Source organism: Acomys russatus, chromosome 30, assembly GCF_903995435.1.
Source record: "Acomys russatus chromosome 30, mAcoRus1.1, whole genome shotgun sequence".
Lineage (NCBI taxonomy): Eukaryota > Metazoa > Chordata > Mammalia > Rodentia > Muridae > Acomys > Acomys russatus.
The window spans coordinates 18,144,238-18,160,655 of record NC_067166.1 but is presented as its reverse complement, the minus strand read 5'-3'; the positions used below and the strand labels follow the sequence as shown (position 1 = coordinate 18,160,655).

At 41.7% G+C, this 16,418-nt stretch overlaps 1 protein-coding gene across 4 annotated transcripts in view; it reads right to left on the bottom strand.

Annotated features, from left to right (window-relative positions):
• The window catches only part of Fam169a (family with sequence similarity 169 member A), a 56,185-nt gene that overhangs the window by 33,099 nt on the left and 6,668 nt on the right, over positions 1-16,418 (bottom strand). For 2 of the 4 annotated variants that reach the window (XM_051172396.1, XM_051172397.1), the window contains exons 2-5: positions 5,437-5,515; positions 3,576-3,710; positions 1,668-1,767; positions 499-584 (exon numbers count right to left, since the gene is read on the bottom strand). In XM_051172396.1, coding sequence (XP_051028353.1) covers positions 499-584; positions 1,668-1,767; positions 3,576-3,707 — 318 coding nt within the window. In that variant the 5' untranslated portion in view covers positions 3,708-3,710; positions 5,437-5,515. The remainder of the gene's footprint in view (positions 1-498; positions 585-1,667; positions 1,768-3,575; positions 3,711-5,436; positions 5,516-16,418) is intronic. The other 2 variants (XM_051172398.1, XM_051172394.1) reach the window with 1 other exon arrangement.

Here is a 16,418-nt window from a genome sequence, read left to right as displayed (position 1 = left end):
GAATAAATATAAAATGCAGAAGAAACAATGCTTGGTATATTACTCTCCCAAGGCTTCTTACTTTCAAGAATAAATACACTACCCAGAAGAAATACTACTCACATATTACCATTCCCCTAAAATTCCTTCCCTTTGACTCTGATGTCTCTCAGGGTTCCAACCTCAGAAGAAGGAAGAACGAGAGCTACCATGCAGCCTGTCCGAGACGTTAGAAGCTGACACACCTCTTGTTCCTTCCGATTGCTGTGGCTCAACTGCGACCTCATCAAAACACTAGTTTCTCCTCCACCAGATCAAAAGCCACAGAACCCACTCGCCTCACCTAATTCTTGGAAAACGCAGGATCATATAAGCAGAGGAAGCTGAAACTGAGTCCCGGTTTTACCATAAGAAAACTAAGGAGTTTTACTGTAACTTTTATAGGAAAATGGAGAAAATTTGGTAACTTCAAAAACTGTCACCATTTCCAGGGATCACTGAAGGACATGATTGCATTACCTGCTTCAGCCCCTCTCTAGAAGGTTCAGATGTTTTCACAATATCGTCAATGGCCCACCACTGACCAACAAGGTAAAGTGCCACGGCTAAAATTAAAAAAATAAAATGATCATTAGCATTTAAGTCTAAAGGGCTAAAATAGACAATATTGCTACTTGATAACGATTATATACACAGTAGAAAATACACCCTTTCGGGGGGGGGGGTTGTTTGTTTGTAAATGTTATTATTGTACCCAGTACTTCTAGATGGTTAGTTTTTAGATGTTACTTAATATATTTGAGTTCAATAAGCTGCTTGCAGTAGATGACAGCTGACAAGGAAACCCCAAACTGGTCAAGACACAGAGAACAGGGGCTGTGGAATGCCAAGCCATAAGTGGGGCATACATCGTCATGCCCTCCCCACAAGGCCCAGGGATCTTTATGGACATGGGAGCAGAGAGACTGTAAGAGCCAATGGTGACAAACATCAAGGAAATGGGCTTTTTATCCCAGAAATACAGGAAAAATACACCCATTCTTGCTTACTTTCCTTTTCTGTCATGTTGAGAGTCAAATCCAGTACCCCGCACATCCAGGTAAAAGCTCTAACACTGAGCAACGGCCCCTCCTCCAGCCCGCCCCCCACATCCGGGTAAACACTCTACCACTGAGCAACGGCCCCTCCTCCAGCCCGCCCCCCACATCCGGATAAACACTCTACCACTGAGCAACGGCCCCTCCTCCGGTACCCCGCACAAGCAGGTAAATGCTCTACCACTGAGCGACAGCCCCTCCTCTGAGGAATGCAGACCCACACTTTATACCTTTATTTTACTTTATTCATTAATTGTGTAGTTAGAAGCAATTGAGAATTACATTTTTCTAAAACTAAAAATTTGAAAAAAGTTTCAACAGGACTGGAGAGATGGCTCCTCCAGAGGTCCTGAGTTCAATTCCCAGCAACCACATGGTGGCTCACAACCATCTCTAATGTGATCAGACACCCTCTTCTGACCTGCAGGTGTATGTGCAGGCAGAGCACTGTATACATAATAATAGATAAATAAATCTTAAAAAAAAAAAAGAAAAGTTTCTACAACAAATCTTTTGTGTAGTTTCTTAGTAAATTCCTAACAGTTTGAATTCAAGTTCTTCACATTTACAAAAATGAAGCAAAGAAGAAACCTGTGAGTGAATCCTCAGGCGCAAAGAGAGCCAGGACTTTCTGGGTCTGACTGCCACCATAAAGAGGTACAAAGCCCACATTTGACAGGCTAATCGGAACCTGAAATAAAAGACGATTCAAGATTAGTGGAGAGTTTAATAAAAATACACGACAAAAGAATACCAAAGCATTTACCAGAATGTAAGCTTTTCTCAGTGCTTGTTTTAATATAAGCTTCATTTCATAGGAGGTAATAAGTATCCCCAGCCTCCCCCAAAAAGAATACAAACAAACAAGCAGCAATGAAAACAGGCTTCTCTTCTACAAGAGTTGTATTTTCTTGTGGAATTTTTTGTTTTGTTTTGTTTTTGTTTTAGTTTTTCAAGCCAGGGTATCTCATGCCTGTCCAGGACTCACTTTGTAGACCAGGCTGGTCTTGAATTCACAGAGACCTGCCTGCCTCTGCCTCCAGAGCTGGGGTTAAAGGTGTGCACCACCACCCCACCACCCCACCACCCCCCCAAACCTTCTGGAAATAGTTCTAGATGCCAGCCATGCTACTGAATAAGAGCAAACATCACTGCAAAACAACTATAGTTTATTAATTACCGTTAGTCTTCACAAGAGGGACATGTTTCACTTTCTCGTAAAAGAACGCAGCTGGGCAACCTGACATTTCAGCAGGATGTGTGCAAGACTTTAACATTCTTCTGCCTTCATTGGCCCAGCATCAATCTTCCACTTACAGTCAATTCAGAGAATTAGAAAATAGTGATGCTGGAGAAGTTGTTAAAATTCTTTACACTAGGGCTATAGAAATGGCTCAGCGGTTGAGAGCACTATCTCCTCTTCCAGAGGTCCAGAGTTCAATTCCCAGCAAGTACATAGTGGCTCACAACCATCTATAATGAGATCTGTTGCCCTCTTCTGGTGTGTAGGTGTACATGCAGATAAAGCACTCATCTACATAAAATAAATAAATAAATCTTTTAAAAAAATTCTTTCCACTGAGCGAGTGAGATGGCTCAGTGGGTTAAGGAGCCTGTTGCCAAGCCTGATGGCCTGAGTTCAACACCAAGTCCACATGACAGGACGAGAGCCCTGGCGAAAAGCTCTCCTCTGGCTTTCCGCACATGCCCTACCCCCCACCCAATTAATAAAAAATTTAGTTCTTTAAATCCATTACTCCCAGAAGAAAGCTCTGAGGCCTAGAGATTTTAAGAAATCAAGAGATATTAAGAAATTAAATACTTCAGTTCATAGTCTCAAAGCAACACAGCTTACTGATTAAAACTTTTATTTTTCAAAAATCACAAAATTTTCAGGGGGAAGATCCATTATGTAAAAATGTCATTTTGAGGCTTCCTAATTTTTTTTTTTAATTAAAAGCAATTTCTAAATTCAAAAATCCAAATCTAAGTAAATTTAAGTGACACAGATTTGACATGGTATCTTGCCTTACCAAAACTGGTAAACTTCTACCTATAAAATTAAAAAGACAAACACCTGTGCGTTTTGTGTAAACAGCTGAAGAGGCTGGGAGGACAGCCCACAGGAAGAGCACTTCTACCTCAGCACAAGAGCCTGAATCCTAACGCCCAGTACCCACATAAAGCCAGGCCTGCAGCCCAGCACGGGCCTGGGGACAGATGGATCCTGAAAGCTCTGGTGAGCAAGCCTAAATGAAATGGAGGGCTTCAAGTTTGGTCAAAGACCCTGCTTAAAGGGAACTAAGTACAAAGCAATAGAAGAAGACATCCAACGTCCTCTGCTGAACGAGTCCCACTCAATTTGTTAATTTTGATTAGCCGTTATTAGCACATCTTACTGGTAGATTTCTGGCAAATATTTTTAAATTTGAATGATTTTTTTACACTGATATGTGGCCGGACTGAAAGATTGGTAAAAATTACTGCAAAATGCCTTACCGTAATATTGAGAATAGAAAAACACTCTGGATTTTCAGGGTCTCCACACCGTAAGTTGGAGAGGTAATCCTCAGCAGAGTTTTCCAGTTCCTCATGTGTACAGTTATCCAGCAAATCCACAGGGAATGCCATCCTCTAACAGACATGGGACAAACACACTTAGAATGAATGCTACCTTTTCTTACTCAAAAGCAAAGAAATTCTACTATAATACTCCATATTTTATTGTAAGGAAACTTCTATTTCACTATGTCAAGATAGAAAGCTTGGGTCTATTGATTTGGGTACATATGTCAAAAAACTTCTAGTATTATTCGTTTTGTTTTTTTTTTTTTTTAACAGGCAATAAAACCAGATATGGTGGTTCATACCTGTAATCCAAGCACTCTGGAGACAGAGGCAGGAGAACTGATAAGAGTTTGAGACTATCCTGGACTACAGAGTTCTTGGCCAGCCTAGACTATAGTATAAGACCTTGTCTCCCAAGAAAAAACAAAAACAAACAAAAACAAAAAATAGGCAATGAAGCAGGAATACTTTGTGTTTATAATACAGTTATAAGACATACACATATGCTCATACATTTTTAAATATCTGTATAAATATACCCTTTACATACACCTCAACATAAAAGTCACCTTAAAAAGCATAGGAGTAGGGCTGGAGAGATGGTTAAACACTTAAGACTACTTGTTGCTCTTACAGCAGACCTGGGTTCCATTCCCAGCACCTGTGTGTTGGCTCACACCACCCATCACTCCAGTCCCAGAGGATCCAGCGCCCTCTTCTGACCTCCACTGGCACCAGGTACTCATGTAGTACACACATGCAGGTGAAACATGTACACACAGCCAAGTGTGGTGGCACACACCTGTAATCCTAGCACTAAGTAAGACAGAGGCAGGTGGATAACTGTGAGTTAGAGGCCAGCCTAGTCTACAAAGTGAGTCCAGGACAGCCAATGCTATACAGAGAAACCCTGTCTCTAAAAACTAAAGAAAAAAGTATGCACGTGAAATAAATACATCTATTTTTAATATATATGTGTACACACACACACACACACACACACACACACACACACACACACACACACACACACACACACGGGGCCGGAAGTGGTAACACACCACACCTTTAACCTCAGCACTCAGGAGGCCGAGGCAGGTGGACCTCTGAGTTTGCGGCCAGCCTGGTCTACAGACCTAGTTTTAGGACAGCCAAGGCTCAGAGAAACCCTGTCTCAAAAAAACAAATTTAAAAAAAAAAAAAAAAAAAAAAAAAAAAGGAGGAGTTTTCTGAAATGACATAAATGTTCCACAACTAAATGTTAGGAATAATTTTATATATATATATATATATGTTTAATCAAGTTAATTATAAAAATTAAGCCCAAGAAATAAAAACATAAATCTAATCCAGCTAATAACTCTACAAACCTGCTTTCTTTTGTTGTTGCTGTTGTTTTGGTTTTGGTTCTGGTTTTTTTGGTTGATTGGTTGGTTGGTTTTGGGGGCAAGGGGTTGTTTTGTTGTTTGTTTCAAAACTATCTCCTAAGTCTCTAAGGTACAGATTCACAGTGAGGAGATCCACAAGTGAAGAAACTTGGACAGCATCACACCACTATAAAACAGGAAACATATGAACCCAGGCATCAAAATGTTCCTTACACTAGTTATTTTTACTCAATACGTAAAATCACACATCAGCGTTTCTCATAGTTCATTTTTTGTAAAACTGCTGTAACTATTTCATGATTTAGTATCCAAACCCATACTGCATTACAAAGAACACTAGAATTGGAACTCTGTGACACTGGGTCAGCCTGCCACTACCTTATGGTCATGCGCAAATTACTTACCGTCTTAGGCTTCTCCAGTCGTTAGTGATCCGATACAATTGGACAGGCTAATCCTAAAGACCTTTTGAACCTCTAAATTCTTATAACCAGAAAAAAAAATCTTAGTGGATGATTTAGGACTACAAAAAACTCCCAGCCCTGCCCCACGTTACAAAAGCAGGGAAGAGGCGAGGTTTGGGTGACATGGGGGGGGGTGCTGTGATAAACCCCGATTCTCCCTCTTGTTTTTAAGCTTCTGTTCTATGTTACATAACTGTAAAGCTGTCAGGTCAAATTTTGTCAAGCACTTCAGGCTCTGCCCATGTAAGGCCTAAACAGATTCTACATGACTGAGAAAGCTTAATGCAGCCGTAAGCCAACTAGCTCATCAAAAAACAGACATAGAATGGACAGTGAAGTGTAAAAGTTGTCCAAATTAATTTATAAATGAAATAAATGGTATGCTTGAGAATCCTGGCCAAGCTGCACAGAAACATAAGCAGAGCTCTCACATGAGAGTGCCAAGATGAGCCCCACTTTGCCTCTACCTCCCCAGATTCATAAACTATGTGACAGAAGAAATGTTCTTAGGTAGTGTGAAAAAGCAGAGTAGAAGAAAAGATCCCATCAGTGCATCCCCTCTGCTTACTGTTGATGAATACCAGGCAACTGTACCTTAACAGGCAACATATCTCTCTACGCGTTCTAAAATTATTACATGATTTCCACATGTTTCTGCTACTGTTTAGGGCTTCTGGGGAACAGACCTCAAATCAAAATACAAACATTCTTGAGGTGAAAGAATTCTCAGAGAAAACAACTCAACCAGTCCAAGTCACAAGCCTGCTCTGAGTCACAATGATTTCCTCTTCCAGGACAGGCCAGGTTTGTAGGCACCAATCAGTAATGCTCTCACCTTCACACAGAAAGCCAGTCTCTAACCGTAAGACTCTTCACTCCTCCTTGCCTCCCCAATGTCCCTCCCTACCCAACACAAGCCCTGTACCACATCATCTCAACTGACGTCTTTACCTTACCTCTTCTTCATCTACCCCGTGTCCTCCACAGGCCCTGAGTCCTAGATGCTTCCGAGCACTCATCTGTCTTCTGAGAGCTAAGATGGGTGTGACAATAATGAAATAATTGAAAAGGCTACTACTACTACCCAAATCTAGGTGGTCCTTGGCAGTGCTCTGAAGGAGAGATAAACATGATTTTTATGATCCCAAGGGCAGGATCGGAACAGTCTTGTGAGAGAACAGGTAAGGTTAATTCACTAGAAGACCAGCCACCTCATGTGGGAGCTTGATTGTTGCCAGCCGAAAAGATCCCGTGAACAGACTCTGGGAGGAGATATATAAATGAGCCCAGAACGGGAGGCATTCATCGCTCCACGTCAAGACGCTCCTAGAGAAGACCGCTGGAGGGAAGACTTCAGGGATCGGGCTCCTGCTGAGGATCCAGGTTCTAGTTACTCCAGGTACCAGCAGAAGAAAACCTGCTGATTATGCCAGGAGAATTGTTCCTCCGAACTGATATCCTTACAATTTTGTTACTGTTATTCTTTAATCCTCTTTTCCCATTGTTTTGGTTAGTCAAGTTATAAGTGATGGACACTCGGCTATTAAGTTGTTAATAAAATATATTGGTTAAAAAAAATTGAGCCTAAACTGGGCATGGTGGCGCATGCCTTTAATCCCAGCACTCGGGAGGCAGAGGCAGGCGGATCACTGTGAGTTCAAGGCCAGCCTGGTCTACAAAGTGAGTCTAGGACAGCCAAGGCTACACAGAGAAACCCTGTCTCAAAAAAAACCAAAAAAAATTTTTAAAACTTTTAAAAAGTGAGCCTACAGTGCTCAGCAAGCCCTTTCTACTCCCTGTAAAAGATTTACTTACACTTGAGTAAGGCCTGCCTCTGAGTTTCTAAGTGAGTGATGGAACTTCTTTTTTTGCATACAGTGCTCTGCCTGCATGTACACCTGTAGGCCAGAAAAGGGCATCACATCACGTTATAGATGGCTGTGAGGCACCATGTGGTTGTTAGGAATTGAACTCAGGACCTCTGGAAGAGTGTCAGTGCTCTTAACCTCTGAGCCATCTCTCCAGCCCCAGAGAGATGGGATCTTAAATAAGATTTATGGCCAGGAGTGCTAGAACACACCTTTAATGCCAGCACTCAGGAGGCAAAGGCAGGGGAATCAATATGAGTTCAAGGCCAGCTTGGTCTACAAGAACAGCCAAGGTCCTGTGAGGCAGGCCAGGACAGAGCCCCGGCCGCATTGAAATAAAACATTTACACAGTGAAAAAAAAAAAAAAAAAAAAGAACAGCCAAGGCTACACAGAAACCTGTCTCCAAAAGACAAAAATAATTAAGATTTATGCCTGCTGTTTCCAACAGTTGTATTGCAAACCCTAAAGTACAAACCTTATATTCATTTTGACAAAGAAACTGAAAACACAATTGCTTTTTCATGAGCATTCAACTAGTAAGCAACAGACATAAATGACTTCAGCTAATACCTGTTGTTTCAATGACAATGGTGCACCATCTCTAAAAACATAGGTGTTAGGGACCCTAAGAGCATCTATCAGGAAAATCTTAAATATAAATACTCTTTTCAAAAATATTTTAAGAAATATTCTAATTAAAGGTTTAATTCTTTCTTCATGTCCTAGAAAATACCTGGAGCTAAGGAATCATTTAGACATTTTGTACTGGCATTTTGTATGCTATGGGGTCTACACTGGCTAATGTCATGTGCCCTAGAGCCAAACTGACAGGACTTAGTTGTACCTCCTTAGGCAAATACTGAAACTACGGAACACATAGAGGAAAAAGACCTCTGTTGGGGCAGAAATAAACTGTGACTAGCTGCTGAGCACAGAAAAGGCTTGCATCTGTACTAGGCTCAGTGTGGCTGTATGTAAGCTCAGCTACTAGGGAGGTCAAGGCACAAGGATCCCTTGAGCTCAGCAGCTTGAGGCCAGCCTGGGCAACACTAAGACTCCAACTTAAAAAAAAAAAAGTGTGTGTATCTAAAAACAGAAGTGACAGGCAAACTATAATCAGTATACCCATAACTCACAAGGGTTAATCCACTAATACAGACAACAAAGTAATTTTAAAACTAAAATGCATAAACATTGGCAAAGGACATGAACAGAGGTTTTTAACACAGAAAAAATTAGCACCAAAAGATGTCAAATTCAGCTGGGTGTGGTAGTGCACACCTTTGATTACAGCACTCAGAGAGGCAGAGGCAGGTGAATCTCTGAGTTTGAGGATATCCTGGTCTACAAAGTGAGTCCAGGACAGGCAGGACTACACAGAGAAACTCCGTTGGGGGGGGGGGGGGAGAGGGACAAATTCCTTTTAAAACAGCCTATTTGCATATATAGTTTTAAAACAGTATCAATATAAATGTATACAGAAAAACCAGAAAGAATATACAGGGTATTGTTAGCAATATTGAATCCTGATGGGAAAAGACACTAAGGAAGACCACACAAGACTGCATTCAGAGCTCTTGGGGCTGAAGAGATGGCTCAGTGATTAAGAGTAGTGGCCGATCTTCCAGAGGACCAGGGTTCAATTCCCAGCACCAACACGCAGGTCACGACTATCTAACCCCAGTTCCAGGGGATCTGATACCAATGTACATAAAATAAAATGAAATAAACGTTAAAAGAAAAAAAAAAAGCCGGGTGTGGTGGCACACGCCTTTAATCCCAGCACTCGGGAGGCAGAGGCAGGTGGATCCCTGTAAGTTCGAGGCCATCCTGGTCTACAAAGCGAGTCCAGGACAGCCAAGGCTACACAGAGAAACCCTGTCTCAAAAAACAAACAAACAAACAAAAAAAGCAAAACAAAAAGAGGCTGTGTTTCATCCTACCTCAAAAGAAGGCAGATATGAATTTGGGGCTCCATAGTGAAAGCAAAGCAGGACTCATGGCTGAAATAAGACTCAGATGTTTGAAGGATACTGGATGGTCAGAACATGAGCTCTAAATGACTGTCCCCAGGAGTAGCTGATAAAGCCTCCTCACCAATCCCACGCTATGAACAAGATACGGACAACGCTTCTTACACACCTGATACATTGCAAAGCCTAACAGTAACTCAATTAAGGACCTTAAACACAGAAACTCATGAACTGCAACTGAAGCCTCCACCTAATAAACACAGGCTGTACTATATACTAAGCACCGCATTTGCCTCTGGCACAAGAGCAACTCCAGGGCTCCATGGCCAGACCAAACACGGCTTACAATCTTACAGAAGCATTTGCACAGTACTTAATGAATGTCATAGAGCAGTGTCCACTTCAATATCAAATCTAAGACTTCGCTTTATACCTGCTTTCTTTACCATAGAAGCACATCTGACTTTACTGGGATTTATTTAAGTTGCTAGGGTTCAGCACCTCAAGACTAGTACTGTTAAAGAGGAGTACAAACGATACACTTAGTGTTGCCACTATCTTTAACATAAAATACCACAGACTTTTGTCTCATGTATAACCACAAAGATTGCTTTAACATAAAAAAAAAAAAAAAACTTAAAGTAAACACCCCCCCAGCCCCACTCTCTAATGTTTGTGTTAACTGGCGATGGCTGGGAGAAGTGTTCTCCAAAGGCCCAGGTGCTTGGTAACCAGCCTGCAGCACCACTGGGAACCACTGGGCACCATTAAGCTAAGAGACAGTTGGGGAACAAGTCTAAGCTAAAGAAGTTAAGTCAGTAGAAGCATGCACGCCCTAAGTGGAAATAGTGGGACCCCAGCTCCCTTTTCCCTGTTTGCCGGACTGCCAAAGGTAAGCAGCTTTGCTCTACCAGCGATGCACTGCCTCACCACAGGCCCAAGGGCAACAGAGTTAAGCAACCACAAACTGAAACCTCTGAACTATGAACTTCCTTTTAAGCTGATTACCTCATTCTGCCACAGGGGTATAAAGCTAACACAGCCAAAGGTTCCCACTCTGTACAAATGTTTTAAACACAGCAGTATCTGAACCAAAGCCTGGGCATTCGCTCCCCTTTCCTGCCCTGGCCTCTGCACTCTTGATTTTGGAGTCATAGTCCCACATACACACCTGTTCTTACTGCCCTCTTGCACACACACGTGAACTTATTTACCTAACAGCAGGCTCACAGGAAGGGAAGACAATAGTTTCTTGCATAACTTCAGAATGTATCTAAGCAAATGAATGAATAAATGTAAATTTGTAATGAACTGTAATGATCCCTGAAAAAGCAATCTTTGAATAAAAGCCTCAAGAAGGAGGGCGGGTCCCAGACAGAACCCACAATGCAGAGAGAAAGGCAAGCAATTGAGTTTACCAAGGCAGCTAAAGTACATAAAGACAACTGAGAGTAGAAACATAGAAAAATAAACTGAGGTCAGAAAACAGCAGACTAGGAATACCGTCTTAGTATTCTACTGCTGTGAAGAGACACCATGACCACGGCAATTTTTCTTTTTCCTTGGGGGAGGGGGTTTGACACAGGGTTTCTCTGTGTAGCCTTGGCTCTCCTGGACTCACTTTGTAGAGCAGGCTGGCCTCAAACTCACAAGGATCCACCCTGCCTCTGCCTCCCGAGTAATGGGATTAATAGCATGCACCACCACCCAGCCCCACAGCAACTCTTATAGAAGCAAAGCACCTATTGGGACTTGCCAGTTTCAGAGGTTTGGTCCACTACCCTAACAGCAAGGATTTTTTTTTTTTGTTTTGTTTTGTTTTTGGTTTTTGGTTTTTCAAGACAGGGTTTCTCTGTGTAGCCCTGGCTGTCCTGGACTCACTTTGTAGATCAGGCTGGCCTCGAACTTACAGAGATCCGCCTGCCTCTGGCAAGGATAATCTAAAGAGTTCAATATCAGATCTGTGGGCAGGGAAAGAAAGCCACTGGGCCTGGCTTGGCCTTTTGAAAACCAAAGCCCACTTCAAGTGACACACTTCCTTCAACTACCCCAACAAGGCTACACCTCCTAAACCCTCTCAAGCAGTACCACTCCATAATGACCAAGCACTTAAATATACGAGGAGCCTTTGGAGGGCCGTTCCTATTCAAACCACCACAAACACTACATTACAGGCTCCTTGACCTTATTTGACACATTAGCAGAAAGCCATTAAGCAACTCTAAGCAGGGAAAACATTGAAAGCTTTGTTTTAAGACAGTTTACCCAGCAGCTGTACACAGGGTAGATTCACTAAGAAACTGAAGAGACACAAGTTGAGGGGGTGCTGTCAGCATCTTGAGCAGGGATGGCTATACTTCGGGACCTATGGTGGATTGGTTCCTGGACTCATTCCCAGCCTAAAAGGCTAGATACTCACGTTTCTTGTATGAAACGCCACAGCATTTGAAGATTTATCTATACACATCTTCCTGCCCAGTTTAAACTATTTCTAGGTTACACATAATACTGACAATGTGAGTACTGTGTAAATGGTTAAGCTGTATTGTTTAGGGAGTAATAAGAAAAGGTCTGGGCATGAACAGTGCAGAGGCAATGAGGTTTCCGGAGCTGTAGAGCTGAGAAAGGTTCCGGTTCCTGTGTAACACACAGCAATGGGATTCGGTTTTCCTCACTGTCTATCCTACCAAGCTCTAAACTCTAGAAAAGCGGAACACATTTTTTTAATCCACATTAAAGACTAAGGACAGAGCCAGTGATTTCTGATGTCCTTTCTAATTAGTAACTTGTCTACACTTGCTTACTTTTCTTCAAAACACTAGAACTCACTGGGAAATAGAAGCTGGAAAAAGAATAGACACACAAAGGGGTAGTACTTTCAAATTTTCACTTATAATTATTTTTAAGCTCAGAATAAACAGTCACTTACCATGTGCCAGGCACTGTGCCAATCATCCTTCACACATTATCTCATTTGTTTCTCAGAATGACCCAAGAGGGAGGTATTTTAGTATACATTTTCCAAATGAGTCTTAGGCCCGATTAAGCTCTCACCACTGGGGTAGTAGAGGCAGGCAATCCATTGACAGCAGCTTTTAACCTGCTGGCCAGGTTCCCAGGTCAAAACAAAGGGCCACACAGACCAGGATGTCCCTAAATATGATACAATTGCTACAGACCACAGTAACCATAATGATTGCTTAATCATTCCTAAGAAGTCAATTTTTTAAACCATGCAATGTAGTTTCCTTAGACTTTGTTTCTTATACTATATTCAGAACTTTTAAATGGTTACTACACAATTAAGAAAAACACCTTGGCAGGAGGTTCTAACTCAGTTGGTCAAATATTTGACTAGCACATATGGAGCTCTGGGTGTAACCCTCAGCATTGATTAAGTGGATCTGGTGGCACATCTGTAACCTCGGCACTTGGACAGTACAAACAGGAGAGTCACATGTTCGAAATCATCCTCATTACAGTTAAGTTTGAGACTAACCTGGGTCTTGGGTGATATACAAACAGCATAACATCACGCACGCACGCACGCACGCACACACGCACGCACGCATGCTCATCCCAGATAGGGAGCCCTCTATGGATCAAAGCATGTATACTACCAAGGTCCAACTTGGGGCACCAATGAGTTTTACTGGATTAGTTATAGGAGCATAAATAACTCCAGACAACTGTATAGCCCAGCATGGTGACAGCTCACAAAAGCTAGGAGCCTGGGGCCTGCTACACAGCTGCAGGTGGCTCACCAGGCTTTCCAGCTGACTCCATTGGTGTAAACCTTTTCCAGAGAGCTCAGTTGTTTTTTTATTCTAGGCAGTTAGCTGGTCTGGGCTACTTTCAGGCTGCTTGGCTGGTCTCTGCTTCTTCAGGGCTGCTCCTTGCAGGCAGACAGGCTTGCCTCAACAGTTTTCTAGTTTTCTTTGCAGCTTGGCTTGTCTGAGAGTGAAAGCAGTCTTTTCTGTTTGTATATGCTTGTGGAAAGTGGGAACTGGTAAATCCAAGAAATTTCAGGAACTTCCTGAGGCTATTTTGAGTTACTTCTTACTTTTTTTTTGGTTTTTTTTGTTTTGTTTTGTTTTTTCCAAGACAGTGTTTCTCTGTGTAGTCCTGTCCTGGACTCACTTTGTAAACCAGGCTGGTCTTGAACTCATAGCGATCCACCTGCCTCTGCCTCCCAAGTGCTAGGATTAAAGGCTTGCAGGGCAGTTACTTACTTCTTATCAGAATGAGTTTCTCTGAAGGACAGAATGTTTCAATCCTGGAGGAAACTCCTACATAACACTGGGCTACTAAGTCCACTCCACCAGTAAAATAATAAAGCTATATGCTTTAAAATTAAACTTCAAAACTGACAAAATGTCTACCAAATGTTTCCTTACCAAATCACTCCAAAGTAGCGCTAAGAGAAATAAAGCATATTTACTAAAATTACATTATAATCTTTAAATTATCCATTGCCAAAGGAAAGACAAAAATAAAACTCTGAGAACTATATGATAGTATGAAGCACACCAAGGGGAAGGTAATGTTTCCCTTATTTTCAATTTTAAAAAAATTAAATTTCCTCCACATAAATATACATACTAGTGAAAATGAAAAGCTTTCTTTTTTTTAAGTCAGAACTCTATTAATACATTATGTTTACACTTTACTTCTAAAGAAAATCAAAAGGGTGCTGCAGACATGGCTTAAGATGGTTACTTAAGATGGTTAAGAGCACCGGCTGCTCTTTCAGAGGTTAAGTTCAATTCCCAGCAACCACATGGTGGCTCACAACCATCTATAGTGATCTGGTACCCTTTTGGCCTGCAGGTGTACATGCAGACAGTGTACTGCATACATTTTAATAAATAAGTAAAATCTTAAAAAAAAAAAAAAAAAAAAAAAGAGGGCTGGAGAGATGGCTCAGAGATTAAGAGCACTGGCTGCTCTTCCAAAGGTCTTGAGTTCAATTCCCAGCACATGGTGGCTCACAACCATCTATAATGAGATCTGGTGCCTTCTCCTGACGAGCAGGCATACATGCAGGCAAAACACTATACATAATAAATAAATAAATCTTTTTTTTTTTTTTAAAGAAAATCAAAAGCTTTAATTAACACAAGATAGATAAAACAAAATTTTTAAAATAAAGTAAAGCCAGGTGTGGTGGCATACGCCTGCAATCCAAGCACCCTGGAGGCAGAGGCAGGTAGATTGCTGTGAATTTGAGGACAGCCTGATCTACAAAATGAGTCCAGGACAGCCGAGGCTACACAGAGAAACCCTGTTTTGAAAAACCAAGAAATGAAATAAGAAAGGGGCTAGAGAGATGGCTCAGCAGTTAAGAACACTGCCTGCTCTTCTAAAGAACCTGGGTTCAATTCCCAGCACCCACGTGGCAGCTCACAACTGTCTGTAACTCCAGTTTCAGGGGATCTGACACCCTCACACACCAATGCACATAAAATAAATTGAAAATCAAATGTTCTACAGGAGGTACAATGTGGGGACATAAAAAGGAGGAAAAAAACCACTAAGGTTCACTGAACTAGACACTCAGAATTACCCTAATTTCATTAATGATAATCTTACTCTCCTCTAGGTATGTCATTGCAGGTAATTCTGTGACAGACATTGTTATGTGTCATTACTTTTATTACAGCTAGGTGTGTTACTTTTATGGCTTGGACCTGAAATGTCCCTCACAGGCTCATGTGTTTCAAGTCTGGATCCCCAGCAGGTGGCACTGTTGAGAGGCTGTAGAACCTAGCTGGAGAACAAGAGGTTCTGCATACAATCTCAAAGTCTCTACTTCCTGATCTGCCAAGAGAAGGGAAGCAATTACCAGCTCCATCACCATGCCAAGCCACTCCATTACACCTTCCACATGGTGATGAACGGTGTCCTGTGAAACTGGGAGTTAAAGCAAATCCTCTTCTTTCAAGTTCTTTGTGGCAGGTGTTTTGTCAAAGGAAAGTAGCTAATCAACTACACTTTCACAGCTGAGGAGATGAGCCTAGAGAGAGGAGTATCCTAAACAAAAATCAGACAAACAGACAACAACAAAGCAAAGTCCAAGCTCAAGTGTATGCGTCTTTGCCTTCATTGTAAAACCATACTGGAAGAGACATACGCTCCTCAGACATACCTAGAACCAATCTATGCTTAAAAGTGTTAGAGTCATGCAGTGGTGGCGCACGCCTTTAATCCCAACACTTGGGAGGCAGAGGCTGGTGGATCTCTGAGTTAAGGCCAGCCTGGTCTACAGAGTGAGCTCCAGCTCAGCCTAGGCTACACAGAGGAACCTTGTGTCTGGAGTGGGAGTTGGGGGAGCAGTGTGGGTGTGTGTTATTTGGCATGTAGTATAGTTCATTACTTTACATGATGATATACTTTTTTAAAAGATTTATTTATTTATGCTGTGAGTTAGATGACAGCCTGGTCTACAAAGCGAGTCAAGAACATCCAAGGCTACACAGAGAAACCCTGTCTCCAAACAAAACAAAACAAAACAAATTATATATTTGTATTTTAAGGAACTTTTAAAGTTTTAATTCAAAATGCTTCATTAAACTACAAACTTCTCTCAATGAAATGCCTAGTTTCTTTATATCCTGCAACATAAGAGATGCCCAATAGTTGCTTAATAAATGAAAACTATCTTTGCTGCAGTCTAAAACTAAACAAAATAGCATTCTAACTGAATTCAAGCACAAAGAAGAAGTTAGGCACAACAGTTAATTTTTGATGTTTTAGCAAATTTTCAACTTTTCCCTGTCTTCAAATCATCCCACCTTTCCCTTCATGAATTCCAGCCATAGCTGGGGGTGGTGGCGCACCTCTGTAATCCCAGCACTCGGAGGCAGCAGTGGGCAGATCTCTGTGAGTTCAAGGCCAGCCTGGTCTACAAAGTGAGTCCAGAACAGCCAAGGCTACACAGAGAAACCCTGTCTAGAAAACCAAAATATCAAAACAAAAACCAAAAAAGAATTCCACCCCAGAGTGATGTTGTCATTGAAAAAACTACCATTTTACAAGTGAGGCACACCAAATTTAGATTTTAAAACTTCAGGGTTAAA